General features: G+C 55.1%; 9 protein-coding genes across 9 annotated transcripts; 1 reads left to right on the top strand and 8 right to left on the bottom strand.

The window, feature by feature from the left end:
• Positions 1-41: 41 nt before the first annotated feature.
• K452DRAFT_225317 (uncharacterized protein) lies at positions 42-2,938 on the bottom strand (the record flags this gene model as incomplete). The annotated part of the gene is made up of 5 exons (XM_033536738.1): positions 42-893; positions 950-1,795; positions 1,880-2,683; positions 2,766-2,824; positions 2,899-2,938. 5 exons carry the CDS (start codon positions 2,936-2,938, stop codon positions 42-44), a joined length of 2,601 nt encoding a protein of 866 aa, XP_033399167.1.
• Positions 2,939-3,298: 360 nt separating this feature from the next.
• On the bottom strand, positions 3,299-5,480 carry K452DRAFT_286279 (uncharacterized protein). The gene has a single exon (XM_033540268.1). It carries the CDS (start codon positions 5,221-5,223, stop codon positions 3,421-3,423), a length of 1,803 nt encoding a protein of 600 aa, XP_033399166.1. The 5' UTR covers positions 5,224-5,480; the 3' UTR covers positions 3,299-3,420.
• A 439-nt stretch (positions 5,481-5,919) lies between these two features.
• On the bottom strand, positions 5,920-7,311 carry K452DRAFT_307577 (uncharacterized protein; the record flags this gene model as incomplete). The annotated part of the gene is made up of 1 exon (XM_033543081.1): positions 5,920-7,311. The coding sequence occupies one exon, from the start codon at positions 7,309-7,311 to the stop codon at positions 5,920-5,922; it is 1,392 nt and encodes a 463-aa protein (XP_033399165.1).
• A 647-nt stretch (positions 7,312-7,958) lies between these two features.
• On the bottom strand, positions 7,959-10,317 carry K452DRAFT_350463 (uncharacterized protein). The gene is made up of 5 exons (XM_033545658.1): positions 10,255-10,317; positions 9,470-10,198; positions 9,111-9,419; positions 8,577-9,062; positions 7,959-8,521 (listed from the first exon to the last, which is right to left on the bottom strand). The coding sequence occupies exons 2-5, from the start codon at positions 10,147-10,149 to the stop codon at positions 8,269-8,271; spliced, it is 1,728 nt and encodes a 575-aa protein (XP_033399164.1). The 5' UTR covers positions 10,150-10,198; positions 10,255-10,317; the 3' UTR covers positions 7,959-8,268.
• A 272-nt stretch (positions 10,318-10,589) lies between these two features.
• Positions 10,590-12,018, bottom strand: K452DRAFT_286278 (uncharacterized protein). The gene is made up of 2 exons (XM_033540267.1): positions 10,876-12,018; positions 10,590-10,818 (listed from the first exon to the last, which is right to left on the bottom strand). Exons 1-2 carry the CDS (start codon positions 11,886-11,888, stop codon positions 10,665-10,667), a joined length of 1,167 nt encoding a protein of 388 aa, XP_033399163.1. The 5' UTR covers positions 11,889-12,018; the 3' UTR covers positions 10,590-10,664.
• An 855-nt stretch (positions 12,019-12,873) lies between these two features.
• K452DRAFT_286275 (uncharacterized protein) lies at positions 12,874-16,044 on the top strand. The gene is made up of 2 exons (XM_033540266.1): positions 12,874-13,650; positions 13,699-16,044. The coding sequence occupies exons 1-2, from the start codon at positions 13,221-13,223 to the stop codon at positions 15,873-15,875; spliced, it is 2,607 nt and encodes an 868-aa protein (XP_033399162.1). The 5' UTR covers positions 12,874-13,220; the 3' UTR covers positions 15,876-16,044.
• A 32-nt stretch (positions 16,045-16,076) lies between these two features.
• K452DRAFT_317587 (uncharacterized protein) lies at positions 16,077-17,600 on the bottom strand. Its single transcript, XM_033544081.1, has 3 exons — positions 17,289-17,600; positions 16,795-17,226; positions 16,077-16,741 (listed from the first exon to the last, which is right to left on the bottom strand). The coding sequence occupies exons 1-3, from the start codon at positions 17,521-17,523 to the stop codon at positions 16,203-16,205; spliced, it is 1,206 nt and encodes a 401-aa protein (XP_033399161.1). The 5' UTR covers positions 17,524-17,600; the 3' UTR covers positions 16,077-16,202.
• Positions 17,601-18,150: 550 nt separating this feature from the next.
• Positions 18,151-20,300, bottom strand: K452DRAFT_171289 (uncharacterized protein). Its single transcript, XM_033535794.1, has 8 exons — positions 20,117-20,300; positions 19,986-20,029; positions 19,909-19,934; positions 19,723-19,813; positions 19,582-19,672; positions 19,365-19,525; positions 19,012-19,303; positions 18,151-18,957 (listed from the first exon to the last, which is right to left on the bottom strand). Exons 1-8 carry the CDS (start codon positions 20,128-20,130, stop codon positions 18,390-18,392), a joined length of 1,287 nt encoding a protein of 428 aa, XP_033399160.1. The 5' UTR covers positions 20,131-20,300; the 3' UTR covers positions 18,151-18,389.
• A 1,223-nt stretch (positions 20,301-21,523) lies between these two features.
• K452DRAFT_171279 (uncharacterized protein) lies at positions 21,524-24,765 on the bottom strand. The gene is made up of 3 exons (XM_033535793.1): positions 23,343-24,765; positions 21,751-23,290; positions 21,524-21,699 (listed from the first exon to the last, which is right to left on the bottom strand). The coding sequence occupies exons 1-3, from the start codon at positions 24,663-24,665 to the stop codon at positions 21,674-21,676; spliced, it is 2,889 nt and encodes a 962-aa protein (XP_033399159.1). The 5' UTR covers positions 24,666-24,765; the 3' UTR covers positions 21,524-21,673.
• Positions 24,766-24,777: the final 12 nt, after the last annotated feature.

The following is a 24,777-nucleotide window of genomic DNA, read 5'->3' as shown; positions in this document are numbered from 1 at the left end:
TAAATGGCAATCGTGCTGAAAGTATTAAACCGAAAAAAATCTCACATACCCGTCTGGCGCTTGATCTGCTCGCGGGCCCAACGAGCGGTGTCGATGGTGCGAGGAGAGTAGTCACGGTTGGCCCTGGTCTCCTTGGCCATAAGCATCACCCACTCCGCGCGGAAGAGCTCGGCAAATTCGCCGTTGGAGAAGGTGTCGGCAATGTCACCAATGACACCCATCGAGGACCTCATGAGTGCTTCGGTGCGGTTGGCATCGGTGTGGATGGTGTGAAGCAATGCAAAGATGGGTTCCACGTAGGGAAGGAGCGCCTGCTGGTTGCCGCCATCCCTCATAGCAATAATAGCACCGTCCCAAGCATCCATAATGCCCTCGCGAAGCGAGACAATGTAGTCCAGCATCTCAAAGGAAGTGTCCTGGTTGAAGTTGATCTGGGAAGCCTGGACCAACACCTGAGCAACGACCGACAGGTAAGTCTCAAAGTGACCGCCGATGGACTGCGCAATGTCACCGAAGCATTGAAGGATGGCGGGCTTGAACTGGTTGCCAAGAGTGGAGCTCCGGAGGTTGTTCAGAAGGTAGTTCATGAAGGTGTCGCAGAAAGGCTGGACCTTCTCACCCAGCGAGCGGGTGATGTCACTGACCAAGCCAATGGCCATGGCGCAGAGAGCAGGCTCATCCTGGTTGCCAAGAGCGTTGTACAGGTAGGGAGAGAAAGCCTCCATATACTTGAAGAAGTCCTCCTCAAGCGCGTTGGCCAGAGAACCGATAGCAGCAAGGACGGCATCGGGAACGTTCGACTTGGGACCGGCGCTAGCAAGCAGCTGCAGGAAGACTTGCATGATGCGGTCGGCCTGAGGCTTGATCTCCGCCTCAAGTCTCTGAATGATTGCCTTTGATAACATGTCAGTTATAATTACATTCAGTCTGATAAATGTTCACAACTTACCATAACGACGCTGACCAGGCTGGTCTGCATTTCCTCAAGCGTCATCTTATCCTCAACACTGACAACCTGCTGCTGGAGAGGGAGGGTCTTCTCCAGGCGCTCGAGAATGACGAGGGAGAGGTGACCAATCATTTCAAGGCTGTCGTTGGCAGAGTTCATGGTGAAGGAGTTGAGGACTTCGTAAGCAGCAGTGCGGAGCTGGTTGTCTGCATCCGCCCGCTCAGTGACCTGCAGAAGGTGGGTAACACTGGCCTGGAAGTGAGGGGAGAGAGGGTTAGACTGGCAGCCAGGAGCGCCAGCGAAGCGGTCAGCAAGGTTCATAAGAGCCCAGCAGCAGGAGGAAGCCATCTTGGGGTGACTGGCAAGGCCGGTGAAGAGGGAGGAGATAAGAGGCTGCAGGTGAGTGGAGGGGTCGACGGAATCGGCGCAAGTCTCGCAGATGCGACCAAGAGCGTAAGCAGCAGAGTCGCGGACCTGAATGACGGGGTCCTCCATCATGCCAATAAGAACAGGGAGGGCTTGCTTGACGAGCGGGTCAAGCATCTTCTCCTCAGGACCCTCCATGATAGCACCGAAGGCGGAAACGGCGGCATCGCGCAAGTGCCAGTCCTCAGAACGCAGATTCTTCTCGACAAACTGCAGAACGGCAGGCACGACAGCGCTGCCAACAGTCTGGGCCCAGAGCTGCAAGCACTGGTAAGCGGCACGGGAGATGTTGTACTCATCGTCGGCAGCGTCTTCGTCTTGCTTTGCGAGCAGCTCGAGCAGAACGGGAACGACTTCCGGAGTAGCAACGCGAGCAAAGTTGAAGTACTCGCGGAGCTCGGTAGAGCCCTCTGCGTTGGCCTGTATATGTTTGATTAGCCGTTGAAATTGTTCGATTCCGACCAAGCGCCACCCTCCGTAGCGTAGTGAGTTGAGGTTATATACCTGAGTGTTGTCGTCCTCGATTGAAATTTCCTCCTCGCAGACCGTGCACCAGAATTCGACGGCGAGCTTGGAAACATCCTCCTCGTCGTTCTTCATGCCCTGAATGGTAAGGCCGAAGAGTGCCTTCTCCATGTAGAAGCTCATCTTGTCGTAGTACAGACCCATGATCCTGTTCAAGCAGCCATATGCGCCCTGCTGGATGCGAGTGTCCTCGGCCTGCGTAGCCTCGCAAATGACCTGCATGATGTAATTCCTCTCACCCTCATTCTCAAAGTTGGTCCGAACGAATTCGAGCGAGTCACTGAGTGCCGAAATGGCAGCGTTCCGCACGTCGCTGTTAGTCTCCTCCTTACGCGCACCTTGTACGACGGCCGTCAGGATTGCGTTGGAGTGGGTGGCAAGGCTTTCCCTCAGCTCGTGGTCCTCGGTGTCGCAAATGAAACCGATCGTGGTCAGCGAAGCCTGCTTCTGGTGGTCCGCGCCCTTGCCCACATTCTCCACCAAAACGCCCATAAGCTCTGGCCACTGGTTCTGAGGAATCTCAATCGCCGCAATAGAAGCAATAAACTGGGCCGCAGCGTTTCCTGCACGGGAATCGTTGGACGCCAGCGTGGTCAGTGCCAACGCCTTGACCTGCGACTTGATAGCGGGGTCCTGGGCGAGCCATCTCGCCTGCACCTCTCGTAACCTAGAGTATTCGCGAGCGGAAAATGAGTTCTTCAGTGCGAGGGCGGCGGCCGTCCGGATGTGCGGTTGTGCTTGCTCGTTGGCGAGCTCTGTGGCCAGAGTGGTCAGGTAGGCAGGCTGTGGTGCAAAGAGTCAGCGAAATGTGGCCGGAGGCAGCGGGAGCCTGGCGTCAGAGAGGGCGAGAGCAGAAGGTACTTACGAAGTCAGCCTCGGCGGCCTGGGTGAGCTGCGTCTCGGCATTCGTGCGGATAGCGGCGTCTGTTCAGAAGAGTCAGCTTTGCAAATCTGCGGACCTTGGGCTCGGACCAGAAGCAGAGGCGGCGCGGACGTACCTGGAGACAAGGTCCCCTCAAGCACCTGGTTAACGTCCATGGTCAAGGGATAGGGTAGCTACAGCTCCAAGAGTCGGTGAGGGCAGAGAGGAAGACTGTGGTCGCTGAGCCGGTGGGGTGGAGATTTGGAGGTCCGTGGCAGCGGTTGCGTAGTGAAATCGCTTGACGTTGGTTGTCAAAACACGTGAATGCTAAGACGGAGCGGCGGGCTGGGCAGATTCCGCACGGAGAGAGAGCGAGGTGTGGGAGAACAAAGAAGAAGCGGGCCGCAGCAAACGGAGGAGATGAAGAAAGAACAGAGGGCAAGTGTGTGGAAGGCGCTGGAGAAGGAAATCATCAGAGGGGCACTTGCCCTTCCACCAAAACAGATCGCCCGCTGCCGAAGTCTTACCGACAGGCCTTTTTTCGCCCAAGTGGAGCGCCGTCATCGCGAAGCGCAACGCGGCCATTAATTTCGCATTTGTACCTGACATGCACGGCCCCCAGTACGTACATTATTATTTACGACCAGCCTGTTACCATTCACCGTCGTCCGCTGCGAGGGTCCTCAGCCTCCTTCCGCCGCCAATCCCGCAGCTCTTTGGTGCCCAGGCTGCCAAGTCCTCCCTCGCTGCGCCGCTCCCATCCCCCCAGCCGCACCACCAGCGCTGTCGCGTTGTCCGCGTCTCGTGCCATTTCCGTCGCAAAGCTGACCACGTCCCGCGAGCCCTGTTCCGGCGTCTTCGCCTCCTTGACTATGTCCACGATCTCCTGGTCGCTGAGCGGCCCGGAGATGCCGTCCGAGATCATTACCATGAACGAGAACTCGGCCGGCGACAACTCGATCCGTCGCACTTCAGGCTCCGCTGAGACTCCGATCCGCTTCGAGCCCATGTCGCCAAACGAACGCGTGTTGGCCAGTCCAGACATGCGTTCCTCGCCGAAAGAGTCGGTCACAAACGTCGCCGCATATCGCCTGAGACGCGCGGCTTCGGACGGCAGGGACGGATGGTGGTTTGAGGTAAGTGGAACGGCCTGCCCGGTTGCCGTGTCGCAAAGGAGGATCCGAGTATCACCAACGTGTGCAGTGACCACTGTCGAGTGTGACTCTGGGCTCCAGTACGGCGTAGGCGTGGGCGTCGAGACCAACGCGATGCTGCACGTGCTGCCACCCTTGAAGCGCTTCGGACCACCAATGCCCCTCTGTGAAGGACGATCCAAGATGTCTGCTTCGTTGAGAGCACGATCTGCCAGCACCGCATCCTCCTCCTTTTTGTTGACTTGTGCCGACACAAAATCAAAGTCGGCTTTGAGGAATGCATAAGTGAGAACTGTCTCAATGCCAACTCCCTCGGTGACATCATCAGAAATGCCAGAATGTTGCAGTTGACGGCGTTCCACAACTTCCTTTTCGGATGGGTGGCCTTGACCGCCAGCCGCTGTAGAAAAGAACTCGGGTTTGAAGCGTTTGTAGTATCCGCCGACTAGCTCTTTCCAAGCAGTGACAATGCCTCGCTCCAAGTCTTCAGCTCTCCGGATATTCTCTGATTGGGGTATCGGTTCCTCGCCCTCGGGGGGAGGTGTCGAATCTTTGCGTGCACTTGGTGCGTCGTCTGTGTTGGATTCTGGGACCTTAGCAGGTTCCACATCCGAAGGTGTGTGCGTTTCAATTGAGTTCAGACTCTCCTGCTCTCTTCTGGGATTCGTAACGGCCCCAGGCTGTTTATCAGGTGTATTTCCTGGGTTTCCGAAGCCCGGTTTGGCCTTCTGAAGGCTGCTCTTGAGCTCAAAGCTCCTCGCACTATCCTCCAGGTATTGGTGCAGTCGTTCGCGCAAGAACTCGCTGCATTCGTTGCCGCCATGTCCGTCGAAGACTCCGTAGTAGAAGACCTGAGGATCACCCTTTGCGCTGTCCGCATTGGGGTTCTCTCTCGACTTCCCCGTGTGTGTGAGGGATATCGGTCGTCGCTTTGCGAATGCTGGCAGCTCGATGGTGCCAGCTTGGTATGCGTCTTCGTTGTATGGTCGTGTGCCTCGAGATATCGAGACACCAAAATGATGCTTTGCGCTCTTGAGAGGGATGCGTACGACGGTCATGTCGCGCGACGCGCCCAGCGAGGGCACTGCCGCCGGCGACCGGTTGGTGTCCTTGGGCCCATAAGGTAGAGATTGTTCGCTGAGGAGCCTGGGGCCAGGCCCGGCGATGGATCGCGCATCGGGGTGGACGGAGGAGGTGGGGAGATGGGTCACAAAGTATTCGTAAAAGAGGCGGCGGTTGATGATGGTTGGTGCTGGAGCAAGAGGCCGAATGCTGGCTCTGGAGATGCGGATTGGTGATGTCCACATACTTTGTCAAATAACACGGCGGGCTGCATACTGCCTAAGAGGACCAATATGCCAGCTGATGGATTACAGCATAATGCATTGCGGTGAAAAAATAGAAGACGGTAGAGGTAAAGATAACGATCAAGGGGGATTGGGATGAGGCGCCGCCACTGGGAAATCAAGTGCCTTTTGCCCGTTCCGCGCGCTCGGCTTTCCCCACACTCACGACAAACCCGCGGTGCCGCGGAGTAAGCCGCACCGCGTCCCCTCCATCTCACTCCACGTCCCCGCCCACGGAGCCCCAGGATTGTCAGATGATGGCTATATCAGCCGATGCTGCCATGGCTGCCTTGCTTCTCGCTTGCCATCAGCACTAACCAGTCGGGCGCGGGCTGCTTCCTGCCCGGGCAAACTCATCCATTCAATTTCTTGGCCACGCATGCCGCCATAGCCGTATCGTCATGCCTGCCAGCTGCAGGACCGGCCAGGGTCGTCTTGTGCGGACAGATCTGGATGCGTGCGCACTTCTGCATAACATCAGCGGAGCGATGATCAACATACTCAACCAGGCAATCCAACATAAGGGCATCTTCAATTGTCTCCAATTGGCGTCATCCAAGAACCGCCTTGAATCTATCCAAAAACTCCAAACTCCGCCCATGCCAATTGTGCGATGCAGCCCCCAATCATGCCATCCGTACTGCGGACCCCAACCAATCAATATGCGTTAACCACCTGGACCATGACTCCAGACTTCAGAAACTCTTTCATCACCATTCCACCATCAACGTACATCCTCGAGACAAGGTGAGGCGTGATTCCAAACACAACCTTGCAGTACTTGTACTCGGATTCTTTGACGCTCTCTGGGTATCTTATCTTCATCGTCTGGTGCCGGAAATGGTCGTAGTGGTTGTCGAACTTCAAGAACCACGAGCGAGGCATACATCGCATCATGAACGCGATGCGGAAAGCGTCCAGAGCAAGTTCCTGGAGCCCTCCCAGGCTGTCCTGTCGATCCTTGCCCGGAGAAATGATGGGCATGAGCAGGTCTCCCAGTTCCTTGGCCATCACTACCACCTGCGTGTTCCTCCACTGCTTAAAACCCGTCGTTTTGTAGACAGCCCGCCACATTTCCGTCTCTTCTGTTACTAGCTCTTCGAGTTTCTGCGGGTCCTTGGGCGTAGCTTCTTCTTTTAGGCGTCGGATCTCAACAAGGCGACTGCTGGCGTCACTGCTGAAGCAGTCCAGAAAGCCTTCATCAAACAGCGGTAAGAGAAGATGACGGTTCAGAAGTGAGGCGACCAACCACTTGCGCTGGCGCATGTCGAGAAAGACCTCTTCGAGGTTGTGCGTGTGTAACAGATCCCTCGAGGCGTCAACAAGCCGCTTCACGCTGGCCTCTTTGGCCTTGATGGAAGCGTGGACAGTGCAGCCGTATCTGCTTGCCCACTTCTCAGTCTTCTCTAACCATGTTTCCATCTTCTTGACAGCCTTCTCTACGTCGGTACCATGTTGCGGGGTATTAGCGGCGACGACGTGAACAGGAACGGGGGTTGAGGTAGGCGGGGCAGCAGGTTCAGAAGCATAGTCGACAGCAGCTTCATCTAGAGCAGGAAGAGGAGCTCTCCAGTTCTTTGAAGACAGGGCCCGGTCGGTGGAGCGCGGTGCGGTCAAGGCCTGAACCTCGTTATGGCGAGCGGGCTTGCATGTCTCTTGCAGTGAACCGTTGTTGTCCGCGCATACGGTGAGGTCGAACGTCTTAGTGACCTCGAAGGACTTCTTGTTGTACAGAGCGGTTTGGGAAAGTGTCGGACCACGTTGCGAGGGCCATTCGGAGCAAGGTGCGGTGAGGCCGCTCAGCCGCAGAAGGTTAAGGTCATTGCGAGCGGAGTGGAGCTCTTTCTCAAGGCACTCGATCTTGGCCTCTTTAGCTGCATTGCGTTGGGCGAGGATATTGCGCTCCTCTATGACTGCCGACAGTTTCTCGTTCAAGCCGTCTAATGCTGTTTTCAAATCATCACGCTCATGTGCTAAATGTTCCGCTTCAGCTTGGACTGCTCCAAGCTGCTGAGCGAGTTGGACGAGGAGGGTGTTTTCGTCCGCCATGTTGAGGATGGCTGGAAGAGGTGGTTGTTTGGGCAGCCATCATCAGAGGGGGAGGCTCCTTTATAACCTTATAGGTAGTCACTCTACCGGGATACTCCGCGTGAGTCCTTAACAGTCACTCCTGGGCGTGTGAAGGGTGGCCGATCTAGCCTTGGCAGGTGACCGTCTTCGATTGAGTGAAAGGCAGGACTTAACAATACGTCCACAAACACAAAATGGTGAATGTTTGTATGGATCAAAATGCTTTGTACTAACAATAAGATGGTAAAGGTAGGTATGGTACGAACAACACCGAAGGAACGAGAATAACATGGATAAGTATGAATACAAACAACTTCAAAGAAGCGAGAGCTATCCCTCAGTGTCTGAAAATTCGACGACACTACAACCACGCCTATATAGAATCGTGGAAAGCACTCACTACTAGCTCCCAGACGAAACTAAGACCAGTGATTGAGGAACGGAATCTACCGTACATGAAATAGCTAGCTAGTGCTTTATATAGTCATCGCCATTCAGAAAACTGTCATTTGAAAGCAACCCATACCTATGCAAACTCCTCTAGTTTGAGCAAACATATAATCCATATCACATCACATGCTTGCGTGCCCAAAGGAGCACACCTTCTTGTCCAGTCACGAACTTCTGTTATATGTACAGCTAGGCTAGAATTGATCATATATATTATAAATCTACAGGCCACACGATCAATTCTTAGGCTTCTGGTATATCCAATTGTACACGGGACCATCTCGTTTTTATCGACAATCCAGACGGCCGTGTGGTCATAGAGAGCAACATTGCTAAGGCAGAAAACCGACCGAGTGCAAGATAGAGATAGACAAAACAAGCAGGCGAGAATGGGAGTAACCTCAAACATGTTCACATACACCGAACTTCCGCAAGAATTCGTCTTAGCACAAAATATTATATCAACGCATGGAGTCAGCCAGCCATTTACATGGCCTTCGAGAAGAGACTGCGGTAGACGGCGTCAACCACGGGCTGAGCGGTGATCGTACGGCCTCCGAAGAAGCGACCATTCAGACCTTTGATCGCGTTCTCGCCGCCCTGAACGGTCTCGAACTTGACGTAGATGTCGCCCTGGGTGTTCGGATCTAATGCAATGTGAACGACAGTACCGTACTTGGCTTGGCACTCTTCCTTGACATCATCTTCAAGATCTTTCATCCAGCTTTCACCTTCCTCTCTGAAGACAGTATGTCAGCGAATGTAGTATCAAGCGTGGGGAAGGGCAGACTTACTCGGCCGGATCGAACATGTTCTTAAGCACGACGCAACGGCTAGCCATGCTAACGTTAACAGGAAGTTGGCGGACCGGAGCAGCAGGCGCGGCAATCTTCTGCTTGTCTTTGGAAGTATCACCAGAGTCGTCAGTACGAGCAAGCTTCCTCATTAAGGCGTCGCGGCTGAAGTTGTTGAAGTTGACGCCAGCAACATCGGTGTCGTCAAGCGCACTGGCACCCCCAGCGCCCTTGTCGTTATCGCGGCCTCCCGCACGGTCGAAGTTGCCGCCGGAACCTCCAGCATGAGCGCCGCGACCACCGGAACCGGAGAATGCTGAGCCCTGGAAGTTGGGTTGGTTTTGTCCCTGGAATCGCTGAAGGAGGTTCGCAGTAGACTCAGGAGTGAACTTATCGTTGCCCAAGCCGACACGGATGGGACGTCCTGCCAAGTCAAAGCCGTTCATCTTCTCAAGAGCTTCCTTGGCTTGGGTGGGGTCACGGAATCTGACAACGTTAGTCAGAACCGGGGCAAAAGGGGGTGAAGAACATTACTGCACAAAGCCGTAACCTCTGCTACGACCACCTTCTTCCTTCTGTAGTTGGACAAACTCCAACTCGCCGAAAGGCTCAAAGACATTCTGCAGATCGCTCTCAGTAATACTGAAGTGTATGTTACCGACATAGAGTCTGTGGAAAGGAACACCGGTAGCGTTGTTGCTGTTGCCCTCTCCGGAACGGGCTTGACGGTTCTTCTCAGCTTCGGTGAGCTGCGCGATGATCGGGATACCTAGGAGCTTCTGGCCAGTAAGCTGAATGGCAGCAGCAACCGATTCTTCGTTTTTAAACTCCACGTAACCCACACTGCGTATATGTAAGCTTAGGCAAACAAAAGGATTGCGTGTCCAACATACCCCTTCGAGCGGCCGCTGACTCTGTCCTTAACAATCTGTGCCTCCTTGACAGGGCCAACCTTCTCAAAGAAAGCCACAAGCTCCTTGGTTCTCAAACGAGCTGCGAGTTGTTGGACAAACACTGTGCGACGGTCACGCTCATCTTCAGTCAAAGGAGGAGTCGCAGAGCGTTTGGGGGTGGGGCTGCGGCGCCGCTCACGACGGCGTCCGCCGAATCCGCGTTCGCGTTCGCGGTCTCTATCACGGTCTTCGTCGCGGCGGGAGCGGCCGGACGGACGCCAGTATCTGTCATCGTCACCATGCGGGGAACGGGATCTGCTACGAGCGCGGCCACTGCCACGGTAGTAGTCGCCGCGGGAACTGCGATAGCCATCTTCGTCAACGGATTCGCGGCGACGGCGAGCACGGCGTCTGTCGGAGTCGCGGCTTCTGCTACGGCGCCTGCTCCTCACGCTACCGTTGACGCTGCCTCTGTCGCTGCGAGGGCTCTTCATTTCAGTATCGCCATCACGGTCGCGGCTGCGATCGCGACGTCTACGGTCGCGAGATCCGTCTCTGGTGCGGTCGCGGCGGTCATTCTTCTCGTCGGGAGCGGGGGATCGGGTGTCGTCCTTGGCCTCAGCCCCGTTGGCATTGGCAGCGGTGGAGTCAAGTAAAGCTTCCACATCTAGACCTGACATGGCGCGAGTTGGGACGCTGTCAAGCGAAGTAGTGGAGTGAGGAGTGTCACTACAGGTTGTTAGCGGAAGGAAGCCCCCGTGTGAGGCAAGCTGGCTAGAACGCACCCTGTAAGTGTAGCTAGCGTTTGCGCAAGAGGCGCAAGCTCGTGCAAAGTGCGTAAGTGGAAAGAAGGGTCCTGCGCCGAGGCGATGGCTGGGAACAAGTAGTAGCGGGCGGGGGTTGCTTGGGGGTGGAGTGGGTGAAAGGTGAGGGATGGGGCAATGGTCAAGATTCGAAGCGAGGCGGGCACGAAAACCGCAGTCCCTAACTAACGCGTGCACGTGACGCGACGCGCCGCGCCACGCCATAAACGCGAGACAGGGCCCGAGAACAGTGCGCAACAATTACTTAGGTGTCATTATTAGGCAAGAATAGGTATTCATGAACCCCTGCTTCCAGTACCAGGCACGCCTCTCAACGCCTCCGTCCTTTCCTTCCATCATTACAAGTAGTGTACAGTCATCTACACGCGCAACTAAGAAGTCTTGACCACCTTGGGCGGGGGAAGGTTGAGCTCCGTGTTGAAGACACGGTCCCAGAACTTGCTCGTGACACCAAAGCCGTTTTGGTAGTCGGCAAAGTGGTGCTCCAGGTGATACTTCTTAAGCTCGCGGTAGTAGGCGGGAAGGCTGTGCGGTCTGTTAATACCGTAGTACAGAAAGAGCAAAATGCAAAATGTCACTTACTTGCGATGGTGGAGGAAATAGTGCGTCAAATCGTAGCAAATGTATCCAAAGATACCGCCGCAGTAGACGGCCGTAGCGACGTGCCAGTCGTAGAAGAAGACGGTATGCGCCAGCTTCCAGAAGGGGAAGGCAAGGACCATGAAGAGCGTCGGTGGCATAACGAGGCGGTACTTGTCCATTGGCAAGTAATGATGGATGCCGTGGAGCAAGAAGTGCAGGGTAATACCGACGCGGTTATCTGGCAGGTACTCATCGAGGTGGAAGAGAAAGCGGTGCATGAGATACTCGACCAGCGTCCAGATGCTGAGACCCAAAACCCAGTACAGGGAAAGGGTCAAAAAGGACATTTGCTGGCTCGCAATGAATGTACCGTAGGCAACCGGAGGCAGCCAGACGATAGGAACCACATACCAAGCCGTCTTGCTCAGCGGCTCCAGGAAGTTGCCAAACAAGGGTGCAGATTGGCCACCTTTGTAGTGCCTAGGGCGGTGGACCTGCTCCAGGTAGAAGGCCTTGGAGAAGCCTCCACACCACACCTGGGGGAGCAGCGGCCGGTTGAGATCCAAAAACTTGTGGGTCTTGAAATCGGTGGCCAAATCGGTTTCCTTGGACAAGTCTTCGGCAGTAGCCAGGCCAGTGGCAGCAAACACGTGCTGGCCGTCGCCGTTGAGCTCTGCGAGACCAGCCTTGTTCGGCGGCAGCGGCACAATATTGTCCGGGTGCTGGCTCTTGGTCGCAGCGTCCAGGACGGGCTCGGTAGGCATGAAACCTACCAGATGCTCGTCGAGGATCTCATAGGCAGAGTCCGAATGTGTGTGCGAAGCCTCGTCGGCCAGAATCTCCGTAACATCTTTACCGCCATATTCGAGAATCAGATCGCCTCCACCGGGGTGGTCCTCGACGAACTCCGTGACATCGTAGACCTTGGTACCGATTGTGACATAGCACGATTTGGCGTTGTCGTGAGCCTTGACTTCGGCCTGGGTGATCGTGGGAAGGGTCCTGCCTGGCATCCTGTAGGGCTGAGGGTTGGCTTTGCGGGTTGCGGAGGCGACGGAGATTGCGGACGGGGCGGTCGAGGGTCCGACGCAAAGTAACTCGAAACCGAGAAGATACGACGAAATTCTACGGCGAGGCTGCGCTGGTAAGTAGGTACAAAGGGGACCGGGGTTTTATTTGGCGGATATGTAGGTAGGCGTTTAGCTTCCTTTCTCCTGACGGGTGGCGACGGACCGGCGCCGCCGGAGATGACAGACGAAAACAAAAAATCGTGGTGTGAGTTCCAGGTGACAACCACGCTCCTCCTCGACCGCCAGTTATCTATTCCCGGTCCCATTAGCTGGAAAAGTATTGACCTTCCCTCTACAGGCCTGCATTTTGGTCCAAGTAAATCTGTGCATGGCATCCTTCTCCCATCTCTCCGACACGTCCTGTAAATCATCAACCGCAAAGAGTCTAGGTAGAACACATCCAATAGTTTTTGCTTACCTGCTGCACATCGTAGAGCCAGACATTTCTGTGCGAGCACAACTTTTCCGGAACAATGACATAGTCCTACATCCTTTGGAGCGGACGAGTGCACAGCCAACCCAGTCGCATTTTCCTGTATTGCATATTGGATTTGTAGAGGCCACAATATTGAAAAACACATGGATTTGGTGGGAGGTTTTACTCATTCGCACCATGAAGGTTCTGCCACCCAGCTAACGGTTGCACGCCTTCTTTGCTTTACGAGGTGCCAAGCTGACAGGGAAGTTAAGGCTACTTCATAGCAGCAGAAAACGAATTATATCATATCCCATCTACTAGCTATTCAAAAAGGGCACAAAAGAGCAGACGTATAGCTAGTTGGAAGAGTCTTAGATGCCTTATGGTTACTTTTGGTAAGTGCCATGAAAAGGTAAAGCGCTGAATCCTGCCCTGCAACATCTTGCTCCACTATAGAAAAGCCAGGCTTGGGTGAAAATAGAAAGAAGAAACTAATGCAAGGTCGAGGGTGTTGAGAACAGCAGAGCCGACGATGTTCAATTGCCATTCTGCCAGACAAGTCTTCCACTTCATCTTTCATACCGCAGCTCGAGCTTAGGACCTCCCAAGCTCGACGCCTTCACTCACCGTGCATCTTCACCCGAAGACTCTCTACATCGAACACTTCGCAAGGCTTTTCAACCTGAGGCTTACTGTCGTTTCTCTTGCGCAAGGAGCTCTTTCGTCCAACCAATTCATCCTCCAAGCTTCATAATCCGCGCTGCGTTTCAATCGAAACGGCACCTGCGCTTCTTTCTGCTTTGAATTTTCTCTCACTAACAAAACGCTTTGTGGTCTCACCTTCCAGCTCGATCAGGATGGCAAGCTCTAGCTCAAAGTCGGCTGCGGATACCGGCTTTCTGGGACCAGACAAGCTGGACGACGAGTTTGATATCAGCCCAGGCGGTTCGAGACACATTGAAACTTCAGGCAATGCGGATCGGGTGTACACCTTGTCAGGCTCTCGTACTGACCCCCGCAAAGTTCCGCCTTTGCATGACACGTTTGTTCCTAGCGACGCGTATGAAGTGCGGCCAAAATGGTTGGTGGAGGAACAACGTCAACAAGCTGCAAGAGACAACCAACTTCTTCACTCGCTCTTCGAGCATCAACTTGAGGACTGGCGCGTGGTACTGAAGGAGAGAGAGCAAGCTGCCCTCGGAGCAGCCGCTACACTTGGACAACAGACATGGCAGCTGGACCTTTGTGCCAACAACGTTATCAGACAAATTTTGCGCAGGCTTAAGAGTAAGTCAATCGTGGATATGCCTTGGTTGTCTACTGATTTGTGCCTAGGTGGATGCGTCTTTGTAGTACGACAACGAACTAACGAAATGCTGGCGTGCAGTCACCCGATGTGCCCTTTGACCATTAACAAAGCCACTGCACTAGAGGGATCGGATTATGTTAATCTCGAGCCTTTCGACAGCTGGCACAATCTAGAAACAGTCGATCCCATTGTTGTTGACGATGACGAAATACTGGTCTTCAAACGGCCTTCACACAGCTCACCGGATGTTCGGGTTATTAAACCAAGCACCGACCCCCCTTCTGACAACCTTTTTTTCTGCGTTGATTGTCTCAAAAACCTTTACTCCAGGAAGTCTTTGACACTTGCCAACAATCCCAAATTGGCACCATCGACTAAAGACACCTCGCTTTCCCAGCAAGGCTCTGCTGCTTTATATACTCTTACTGATACCAGGACCGGACACCGTCTGGCCAGACATTCCACCTCTGCGATAGAAACTTCACCTTTGAGCGACAGGATGTTGCCGCACAAGCGGACCGGCAGCGAGGCCGGGCTTGACCAGTTAGAAGACCGCCAAACTCACATCAACCAGGCATTTGGCACTCGAGGAAGCGACTACAGTGATCCCATCTTCTCATCGAATTCATCTACCTATGGCGGCTCAGCCTTTGGACAATCCGACCAAACGGATGGGGCACGGGACGCTATGTCCATACTCCACACCAGTGAATTACTACTAAACACCAGCGGATTGTCATCACCCGATCACTCATTGCAACAATCTGAAACCTCAAGCGGATGGAACAGGATCAACGAAGTAACAAAAAATACAAGCGGACTGACACCCGCCAACTACACCTCCTTACCCTACCGCGACACCCATGACACCGAGGATGAGTACGACGACACCGACGACGACAGCAGCCCCTGCCCGTCGCCATTCCTCCCACCTCACTCCCTCCCCCTCTCCCACGACCCCATCCTCAACAAATTCCTCGTATCCAGCTGGCCCCTCGACGTCTCCTCTACCACCACCAACGACCAAAACACTAGCACCAGCACCACCAAAAAGAAGAAACGCAACCCCACCACCTACCACCCCGACCCCTCCCCTATCTTCCCCTCAATCATCGGCACCGTCCCCCCAACTTCCCCGACTTCCCTCGCCCGCCGCAGCACCCAAATCACACGCATCGTGCTCGCCGCCAACTGCAGCGCAGCGCGCGCCGCGCGCAACGAGACCACACTGCGCAAAGAGGACATCGTCGCGTACAAGAAGCAGCAGGCGGGGTCGGCTACGCCCTCACCATTATTCTCCACTACTCTGGGGGCTCCTGCTGCTCAGGCAGCCCTTGGCGCTCAGCCAGCTTCAGCCGCCCAGCCAGCTCCCATCGGACTGAAGCCAGGAGCTCCGCCGTCGACGCGCCCCCTCCGCCTCCCCGTGCAGTACTGCCACATCTGCAACGAGCCCCAAGGACGACGCGTGCTAGCTGAGTGCGCAGGGCCGAGATGCCTGAGCGGGCGCGTGCACAGCCGGTGTGCGGCGCCGGGGCGGGCGAGCGTGCCCGAGGGCTGGCTGTGTGCGGCGTGCAGTCCCGACAAGACGAACGTCGTTCGTACGCCGCTTCCGGAGCGGGTGGTGGTGCCCGTGGCGGAGGAAGAGGACGAGGAGGTAGATGTGTACGGCTTAGGGGTTGTTAAGAAGGAAGATTCGGAGGGGGAGGGAAACGAGGGAGGTGGTGTTGGCCTTGGCCTTGGCCGTGGAGGTGTGCGTATGCGTCCAGATGGGCTCAATATGCCCCTCGACCACCGCGCCGTCCTGCCCCCGGAACTCTTCGCGGACCTGCTTGCGATGTCGTGGCCCACGCCCTTCCCGCCGAGTACGCCTCCCAGCTGCGATCTGGAGGAGAGCGCGTCTACACCCTACTTCCTATACGAGAAAGCCTCACCCTCGAGCTCACCATCCGCTAGCACAGCAGTCTCAGACTCCTCCGATGCTACTTCTTCTTCTTCGGACACTGAGACTGAAGCACCCGCCCGTAGCCCCTACTACCACCACAACAACGTCAACAACGCCCCCCGCACCACAGCTTCCCAGCTCCTGCCCGGCAGTGTTTGCACGGCTTGTCGTCGCGCAAGGAAGCGGTGTGACAGGGCAAGGCCAAGGTGTGGAGCGTGCGTGGAGATGGAAAGGACTTGTGTGTATCTGCCTTCGGGGTAGAAAAACATGGATTGACTGAGAGTTGGTGGAAGGGTGAGAAGTGCTCACACTCAGGTCCTCCTTTGCACTCCACTTACTCCGTGCGAGTCTAGTTTGCAGTTGCATGAGTGGACGCTTGATGGAGTCTGCGGCACATAAACAACGACGGATAGAGATGAAATTGGAAACGAAAAAAATGCAATTGAGATTGAAATTGAAATTGCTCTAGCTTGGCCATGAAATACATTAAAAACGTCCTACCTGCATGATTACCGACCTTTCCAAACATGTATACCCAGCGCTATGCCAAACGCCCCGCCAAATACACAAACCATACTCTCCATCCCCCTACCAATCCTCAAGAAGTTCGTTCCACGGCTCACACTCCTCATCCACAGCCTTACGCGCGCTCTCCTCGCCACAAATCGGCAACTCCTTGACCCCGCGCTTGCGCATAGCCTCAGGCACATCGTCCAGATCGAGCAAGCCCACCTGCACCAGCACAGCCGCCTGGTCCCAGTACACGCGCTCGGAGCGCAGCTTCCCGGCACGCACAGCCACAATGCTCACCAGCACCGTCTCGACGGTGCAGTTGGTCGGCGGCACGCCGGGCAGGATCCACGGCATGGGTTGCGTGTGCTTGAAGGAAACAAAGAGCTCGTCGACGATGCGGTCGACGCCAATGGTGCGCGAGAGCAGGCGCGTCTTCAAGTTCGTGGGCGCGCCGGACTGCGGCGCTAGCGAGGGCAGGAAGAACTCCTCGTAGAAGCGCGCTAGGTCCGCTTTTCCTTTGCCGCCCGTCATCGTCGGCGTGTATGTCACTGTTGGCTTGGGCACGTCCGTCATCGTCCGCAGCATCTCCGCGACGTTCGGCTTGTGGTATTTGTCTGCGCGGCCATGGGTCAGCGGGGCGCGGGGTACGTGTGGGGGCGCAACGCACGCTCTTCGTTCTCTTCCCACGCGCGCTCAATGTCCAGTTCGGCAGAGAAGCCTTTGCGGATCGTGTCGAGCGAGCGGCTCCACGACACGGCATCGGCAACCTTGTCATACTCATCCAAATCATGCTCCGCGAAGCCCGGCTGCACGCCCTGGTACGTATAGCAAGGGTACGACAGCTTCTGGGTGCCGCCGGTACCAATGCCCGGCGTGATCCTCTTCTGCACCGTCCGTCTCTTGCCCTGGATGCCCAGGATCTCCGAGTTGCGGTTGACGCCGACCTGCGCGCCCGCGAGATGCACCAGCACGCGCAGCGACGGCGCGTACGTTGTCTGCGGGTCCGGGATCGACGAGGGGTAGTAGGCCACCAGAGCCGCGAGTTTCAGGTCCTGCCGGATGAAGGTCTCGAGACAGACCGCTGCCGCATCGCCAAACGCTGCCAGCGAGTTGTCAGTTCTAGCCGACTCGCGCCTTCGGACTCGGATGGGCGCGGAGTACCTACGATGGCATACGTCCCTCCCACGCCCAAGCTCTCGCCTAGGCCGTGGAGCTTCCGCACATACTGCTTGCCGCCACCTCGGAAGGGGAGATAGACGACATCGAATCCTTCATCCTGCCAGGCTCCAATCGTGTACTCGTCAAACTCGTCATCCTCGGCCGTGATATACAGGCGTGGAGTCGTAGCTTTCCAGGTGAGGAAGCTGCTGCCGCTGTGCACTTTGAGAGTAGCCATTGTGTGAAGTTAGAGAGCAGATGATGGTGCAGTTGCCAGAAACAAGTGGAACAGGCCGCGACGGCCGCCGGGCATTGTATGACCCGTCTGTTCGCCATTGCAGGTTTGGTTGCAACTGTGTGACTGGGCGGCCCGGGACTTGTTACGTCATCGCCGACATGCAGCTCCGAGAGCTTCAACATCCAGGCAATCACCCCGCACCTATTCAACCTTACTCGAGGCAACATGAGCATTTTTTTTATTGTCTTGATATCTAGACATGCAGCGCACACGCGCGCATAAGGCCGCCTCTCTCTGCTGCCCATAGAGCTGTCTGCAAAGCGTGCATAGACAAGAGAAGAAATCCGACCCGAACCCAATTTCACGCTCCAAAACCATCCCCTAGTCATACATAGATAGACGGCGCCTCAGCGTACCCCGCCGTTCCGCACCAAACTTTCTTCGCGACTCTTCCCTGCACAGCGCGTCTGAATCCCCGTGACAAGAGACCAGGCTGGAAAACCGCAGAGATGGGAAGAGACAGCGCGTTGCGAGAAAACAAAAGTTTTAAAAGGAAGAAAGAAGAAAGGAGCAAAAAATCACTCGAAAAGTTGATACTGCACGCAAGCAAGTAAGAAATACGACAAGACAGAACGCCGTGGCCCCGCACTTTCTTTGCATCCCAATCGTCAAGTGTTGAAAAAACGCCCGCAGAAGGCCAGTCGCGGACGTAAACATAAAGAAACGAATAAATAGCCGTCTCGGGCAGAAAATAAAAGACGGTTGAACCTGAAGCCGCTGCGATGCTCCGTGGTTCCAAGCAGGCGGCGAACCTCCAGCGCTGCGCCTGTTGTTATGGTGCCCCTACAGGCAATGGCCGGGAATCATTACCGATCGATGCTCTTCTTATTAGCGCGCACCTTCTCCATCTTCACGCCTCTGGTCCTGCTACCAGAGGGTGTGGTGCTGCTGGGCCGAGAGGTAGGTCGCGAGTTAGGTCGCGAGCCAGAACGCGAGCCGGAGCGCCTCGCACTCTGGCTTATCCGGGGGTCCTCGAAGCTGGTGCGCTTCTTGCCGCTGCCGCTTTCCTCGTCGCTGTCGTCCGCCAAGTCACCTAAGCCAAACGTATTCGCCTCCAAATCATCGTAGTCGCGCATCAGTCCCTCACGATCGCCCACTGAGACCGAGGAGCGCCGTGCTTGCATGCTCCGCCGCGTCTGGAAGGTCGCAATGCCATCGGTAGGGACAGCATCGCCGAATTTGTTGGCCAAGGAGCCGTTCCCATCGGGGTCAGAACGCGAGAGGTTGAGGAGGTAGACACCGCTGAAGATGACGAGGAAACCGCAGAGGAGCGAGATGGTGTTGACGGCAGAAGTGGTGTTGAAGCCACGGAAGAGGATAAAGGAAGCGACGAGAGTAAAAGTGGTGAAAGTGACATAGTACAGCGGGTTGACGCTATGACATGGGTTAGCACTTTTGCGACAGTTCGCAGCCCTGGTGAAGACTTACATGTTGGTAGAGAACTGGCTCAGGGCCTTGTTGAAATAGTTCATCTGGGTCAAAACGCAGACAATGACCACGATAGCGAAAACGTAAGTACTGGGATACGTGAATTGGTTGTCTCCGCCCAAGGTCTTCTTCAGCGCAATGCCGAAGGCCTTGACGGCCATGACGGAGAGTGACCCAACGGTTGAGCAGATGGAAAGGTAGATGAGCGGGTTGTTGCGTCCGTATCTTGGCGCAATCTTGTAGATCATGAAAATCGAAAAGACCGTGACAGACACGCAATAGAAGAGGAAGCCTACGTATACTGTCAGAGATTGACGGCCCCGGAGATTACCAAATGCGTGGTGACAACTTACCTGGCTGAAGTGCAAAATGAAGGATCTCATCCACATTCACCACTTCCTTATCCGGAGGTGCATGAAGCACAATGATAACGGAGCCAATCAGACAGATGGCGCAGCCAATCTTTCCTAGAGTCCCGAGCTTCTCATCAAGGAAGTAAGCCCCCAGCACCGAACTTTGAGGCGCAGTCAGTCTTCGTAATTCAGGTGCTCTGGCGCCATTTTGACTCACCCTATCAACACACTCAGAGCTCCCAGAGGCGTGACCAAAATAGCTGGCGCGAAGGCGTATGCAGCGAAGTTGGCGATTTCTCCGAGGACCACTGCAAAATGTCAGCACGGGTCCCCTCCTTAATAGGGAGTGTGCGCGCACTCGTGGAAATGCCCCCCCACCACGTCGAGCTTCGCAAGTACGAAAAGCCATCACCAGTATAGCCGTGCCGTTTTTCCGCGTCGTTCAGACCCTGTGTAGCCTCGCCATCAGTCCCAATCCTGTATTCGAAAATGTGCGGCGGGGAATTCGAGATTTCGCAGGGAGGTGCGCGGGGGTGCGACGGACCTTCTTTGTAAGGACGAAACTTGTGCCTGAGACTCGAATGTTAGCTCTTGCCACACAGCAATTGTCGTTCTACTCACCGATTGCTAACGACGAGGATATGGCCAGCATCAGGCCAATGTATCTGCGTGCAGTCGCTCGTTAGCAGGGCCTAGCTTCGAGATTCGCTGGGCGCAGCAGCTCATCTACGTCGCCGGGCTTGGATACGCACTTTTCTTCGACCATGATGTGTGCGAGGCAGGTCTGGTCGACCCAGACTATCCTTTTCTACAGGAGGCGGGAGGTGGACACTTTCCGCGCAGCGCGTCGTCCGATTCCGTGGAGACTGATCGCCAAGTCCGGTGGTAAATCGTGTAGGCCGGGATCGCCGCCAAGAGGCCGAGTTGCGGGAGCGACAGACGGCAGGTTGAAGGAGCGTAACGGAACGCGGGGAGGGGGAGAGAGGCAAGAGAGGGTTGTTGGTGTTGTTGTTGAAGAACGCGGAGGTAGTTGGAGCAAAAGCGGCAAGCTGGGGCGCGCGTTGGGGTGTGACGGCGTTAAGCAGGATCTGGTTGCGGAATAGGTGGTCAAAGTGCGGGCGAGCGTGCCTGAGGTGCGACGTGGGCAGTGTCGGACGGAATGGAGACGAGAGTGACCCGTGACGCAGGCTTCGGGGAGCGAGTGTAGGTGGGTGTGGAAGTGTGATTGGGGTTGGGAGGCGACGCGCTGCGATGCGGGAAGTAGTCAAGCTCTGCGACGACGACGACGACGACGCCGCTGCACCTGTGCCCTGCCGCGCGCGCGCCTTGCCTTGTTCCTGTGCCTGGCCAGGCGGAGTACGGGTGTTAAGGTCCCGGGAATTTACTAATTTTCCTCGGGACGATATATGACTCGAAATTTACGGATCTCTCTCTTACGGGAAAATATAAAAAGGCTTAGTGGTTACCTTTTTCAGCAGTAGGGAGGGGATGAATGTGGCCCGGACTCGACACCCAGGCGGTCTTTTTACACTTGCATTACCCAAAACAGAATAACTACTTCTATTTACTACTGCTTTAGTAGTAACGTCATGATAAAGTCCCAAAAATAGCGTAATATAACCACGGAATTTTCCCTTTACACCCCTAGGGCGGAGGCCGGAGGCTGGGGTTGGACGCGAGCTATTTTCAGCCACGCGCGCAGCTGGTGGAGCATAACGCGTGGCACTGACGAAACACGCCACTGCCTCTGCCTGCTCATCACACACAATGCCCGACGATTTGCCCTCCGCACTGTCTGCACAATGGCATCGCATTCCGCCCTACATATATTTCCCACCCCCCCTGCACGGTAGATCTGATGAAAGCTCCCAGGCACCCCTCCACCCTGCCTGTGCGCGTCCCGACCATCGGGCTGTCTAGACCCCGCTCCGACCCATCTCCCCCCTCCCTGCCGCGCGCGCCACAACACCTCCAAACCAGGTACCTCGCCAGAAACCAAAGAAAGAACATGGGGGGTATAGAAACGCACTTTTCGAGGTATCTGAACGGGTTAGTGGTTAGCTCGACACTTACTGCATGATACTCTCCCTTGAGCAGCACTTCCTGCTTCGCCAATCAATTCTGCTGTCGCTATTGCTCGTGGCTGCTTGCGGCGAACTGGCCTACACGTTGCCCTGTGCAACTCGCCAAGTGTGCTGAATGGTTATTGGGGGAAATGTTAGATGCGTGTCGGGGGTTGGCGGAAAATCAGGAAACAGAAAATCCACGGGCGTGGTGAATCCATGGGTACCAGACGCACGGTAGCGTCCTCATTGAGACTTGACCTTCTTTAGTGCTGTGATTCTGTTAGCATTGCCATCATTCAACAGGAGAATAGAAGACCAACCTTGAGTATTGTCGACGTCTTCCTCGCCATGGTCAAACTCCTCTCGACCGCGCTTGGCGGACGAGGGAGATGGAGCCATGTCTTTCGATGCCGACTGATTGTCATTTGCGTTTGGGGATGGAGGCTCGGAAAGCTCCTCGTCGTCGTAGTCGATGGTGTCCAGATCGTCCTCATCCGCAGCCTCGCCACTGCTTTGTGCTTGATCATCGGCGGCGGCATGGGCGTTGTCGCCCAAGTCCGAAGCAGCCTCATCGAAGACAGTGTCCACGATCTTTTCTGCATCGGCGTCATCATACACACCATCATGGAACGGCTCCTCCAGTCCATGCTCGTCAACAGCTGATGCGCTCAGCTCCTGTGGAGCATCCTGTGTACCAGCATCGAACTCCTCAGACACAGCGTTCTGAGTCACATCTACATAATCACCTTCATCTTGACCGTGCTCGCCTTGGTCGTCGTCAGGGAAATTCAACGTCTGCTCATCTGTGTACTCATCCTCGTCTTCTGGCAGATAAAGAGACTCAGCCTGATCTTCTGCTTGGCCCTCAAATGTGTCTTCTGCTTGCTTGTCCGCCTGCTGCTCAGGCTCATAGACACCCTCGCCAGCCTGGCTCGCGTCCTGATCAAAACTCAGGACGACCTCTTCAACGTTTTCTGAGAGGTCATGCTCTGGGTGGACACTATTCGGCTCTTCGGGGGCTCCAGGATCCTTTGCAGCGGCAGCTTCATCAGACGGAGGGCTTGCACCAGTAGCTAAAGCTTGGTCGGTCTCTTCGACTGTCAAAGGATGGTCCGGATGTGACGTACTGCCAGCTGCTGCAGGAGTGGCATCTCCTTGAATCGTTGAAGATTCATTGGAAGCATCACCCCTGGAGTCTGCACCATTCTGGGCGTCATCATAATCAATCAAATCATCTTCAGGAGAGTCTTCCGGAAGCGGCTCTTTAGCGGGCTCCTGAAAGTTACCATCCTCTTGGTGCTCGGGATTTTCGGACTCCGGCAGGTCATCGTCGGAAGGTAGGTCGCTTGACTTGACAGAATGAGGCGTACCGACTGTCTCTTGGACCGACGTAGGTTCACCATGCTCGCCCACGTCGGCACTGGGTTGCTCTTCGGCAAAGGCAGTGCCCTGGCTATGGTGAACCTCATTCTCCTCGACCTGTGGGGCAGAGGCTTGTGCCTCCGACTGGTCTGTCTCATTAGGGTAATTGCCCTCTTCAATTTGTGGACGATCTTCGTAGGCGGATGCATCATACGAATGATACTCTTGTGACGGCTCACGGTGGCTCTGTTCATCATTGTCACCCTCATCTTCGGGGTACACGTCTCCTTCGACATCATCATGTGAAAGCAAGACCTGCGAAAATCCTTTTGACTCGGCAATAGCTTCGATGAGGAAGTTCAGTCGCGATGAAAATCTGGCTTTAGTGTTCAAGGTCACGTAAAGGGGGTCAGGGTTCTGCACTCCATCAATATGATGGAGCTGGATAAAGACATCGAGAACCTGAGCAATGCTCGTGTTCGCAGCGTGCGCCGAATCCTGTCAACAGTCAGTGTGCGTTTTCAAATGCAGTGGATCAGATGGAGCTCACCTCACTGACGCAAAGCCCAAGCTCTGCATTGTCTATCTCCAGCTCCACTTCATCCCGAATACTGTTACCCAGCACAACTCTTAAAGCATGGAATAGGTTTTGAATGCTTTGATGGGCAAGCGATTCGTCGCTAAGAAAGAAAGTCTCAGAAGTGTGACCTTCGGCCGGAGGGAAAAGGAAAATTTCTTCACCATGATAGTTGACTATCACAGGATGCATAGACCGAGCGGAGTCAGACGACCCATCTGCCTCGCTATAGTGTTCGTTGAACGGTAAATGAGAGAAGTCGGCAACTGCCTCCACCGGCTCGGGCGGCAGCTCAAAACTTTGCTCAGAACTTTGCTCAGTACCTTGCTTAGCAACTTGATTAGTACTTTGGCCAGTACTCTGCTTAGTACCCTGCTCGAGAGCCTGTTCAGACCGTTGTTCAGGTCCCTGTTCGGGCTTCGAGCCTTCTAAAGCAGTGCCTTCGCTGGCTTGTTCGCTTTCGCGTACTTCAGTTTGGCCGTGTACTTCAGTTTGGTCGTGCACTTCAATTTGGTCGTGCACTTCAGTTTGAACGTGCTCTAGTTCAGGTTGAGTTTGCTCCGGCGCTTTTTGAGCCTGCTCGCTGGCCTTGTCTTGCTCGGTGGTTTCTTGCGCTGAAGCAGTAGGTACATGCTCAATCTGTGAATGGGAAGCAGTGCCCTGCTCAATATCCACGTGGTTTTCAGTTCGCTGTTCGCCAGATTGCTGCACTTCAATAACGGCCGCATCGGCGGTAGGTTCTGACGGTTGAGCTTCGACACCTTCCCTGTCCTGGTCCTGAGTTCCCGATGTCTCAGCACCGATAACTTCGGCACCTTCATCAGGGACGGGCAGAACATCAGGCTGCTGCGCTGTAGCCTGAAGATGATCTTCGGGTTGAACGTCGACCTCATCCTCATAACCAATGTAATCATCGCCTTGACCGCGGTCTTGAACCTCCACGTCTTGGACCTGAGGGGTCTCTTTGACGTCGACGTCCACATAACCTATTTCGCTCGCATCGGTGAGATGCTCATCTGGTAACGAAGCATCGTCTTGCATGATACCATCCTCGTCATAGCCGCCGTCACCGTCGCCATCGAGCATGATGTCGTCTTTGTTCTCGTGTTCTTGCCCGCGCTCAGAGCGGGCATCTTCTAGCATGTAGTCCTCGTCCTCGTGATGGCTGGGATCAACAGTGAGATCGATGTCGACGTCGATCTCTTCTCCAATACGCTCGTAGTCGGAAGAAATTTCCATATCTTCATCGGGGGCTGTGACGTGTAGACCTGGTAGGTTTGTGGCAGCCATGGCCATAGTCTAAAGACCCACTAGGGGTAGAGTGTCGGATTTTGGTGTCGTTCAGTGGAATGTTGTTTGGCAGCAATCGTGGTTCAGGATCCGTTTGGGATCGGGGAGCTGGTAATTA

The sequence above is a fragment of the Aplosporella prunicola genome (genome assembly GCF_010093885.1).
Source record: "Aplosporella prunicola CBS 121167 unplaced genomic scaffold K452scaffold_9, whole genome shotgun sequence".
Lineage (NCBI taxonomy): Eukaryota > Fungi > Ascomycota > Dothideomycetes > Botryosphaeriales > Aplosporellaceae > Aplosporella > Aplosporella prunicola.
The sequence above is the reverse complement of the archived record's forward strand: the minus strand, read 5'-3'. Positions and strand labels throughout refer to the sequence as shown.

Coding starts and splice junctions, on each gene's coding strand:
- K452DRAFT_171289 (XM_033535794.1), bottom strand. Junction 19,814..19,908: donor GTTTCGTCCTTACAAAGAAG/GTCCGTCGCACC, acceptor GAGGCTACACAG/GGTCTGAACGACGCGGAAAA. Junction 18,958..19,011: donor AGCCAGTTCTCTACCAACAT/GTAAGTCTTCAC, acceptor CCCATGTCATAG/CGTCAACCCGCTGTACTATG.
- K452DRAFT_171279 (XM_033535793.1), bottom strand. CDS start 24,665: ATGGCCATGGCTGCCACAAACCTACCAGGTCTACACGTCACAGCCCCC. Junction 23,291..23,342: donor TTGGGCTTTGCGTCAGTGAG/GTGAGCTCCATC, acceptor GACTGTTGACAG/GATTCGGCGCACGCTGCGAA. Junction 21,700..21,750: donor AGACGTCGACAATACTCAAG/GTTGGTCTTCTA, acceptor ACAGAATCACAG/CACTAAAGAAGGTCAAGTCT.
- K452DRAFT_286278 (XM_033540267.1), bottom strand. CDS start 11,888: ATGCCAGGCAGGACCCTTCCCACGATCACCCAGGCCGAAGTCAAGGCT. Junction 10,819..10,875: donor TATTTCCTCCACCATCGCAA/GTAAGTGACATT, acceptor CAGACCGCACAG/CCTTCCCGCCTACTACCGCG.
- K452DRAFT_286279 (XM_033540268.1), bottom strand. CDS start 5,223: ATGTGGACATCACCAATCCGCATCTCCAGAGCCAGCATTCGGCCTCTT.
- K452DRAFT_350463 (XM_033545658.1), bottom strand. CDS start 10,149: ATGTCAGGTCTAGATGTGGAAGCTTTACTTGACTCCACCGCTGCCAAT. Junction 9,063..9,110: donor AGAGGTTACGGCTTTGTGCA/GTAATGTTCTTC, acceptor TAACGTTGTCAG/ATTCCGTGACCCCACCCAAG. Junction 8,522..8,576: donor AACATGTTCGATCCGGCCGA/GTAAGTCTGCCC, acceptor TACTGTCTTCAG/AGAGGAAGGTGAAAGCTGGA.
- K452DRAFT_286275 (XM_033540266.1), top strand. CDS start 13,221: ATGGCAAGCTCTAGCTCAAAGTCGGCTGCGGATACCGGCTTTCTGGGA. Junction 13,651..13,698: donor AATTTTGCGCAGGCTTAAGA/GTAAGTCAATCG, acceptor ATTTGTGCCTAG/GTGGATGCGTCTTTGTAGTA.
- K452DRAFT_317587 (XM_033544081.1), bottom strand. CDS start 17,523: ATGGCTACTCTCAAAGTGCACAGCGGCAGCAGCTTCCTCACCTGGAAA. Junction 17,227..17,288: donor AGGGACGTATGCCATCGTAG/GTACTCCGCGCC, acceptor ACTCGCTGGCAG/CGTTTGGCGATGCGGCAGCG. Junction 16,742..16,794: donor GTGGGAAGAGAACGAAGAGC/GTGCGTTGCGCC, acceptor ATGGCCGCGCAG/ACAAATACCACAAGCCGAAC.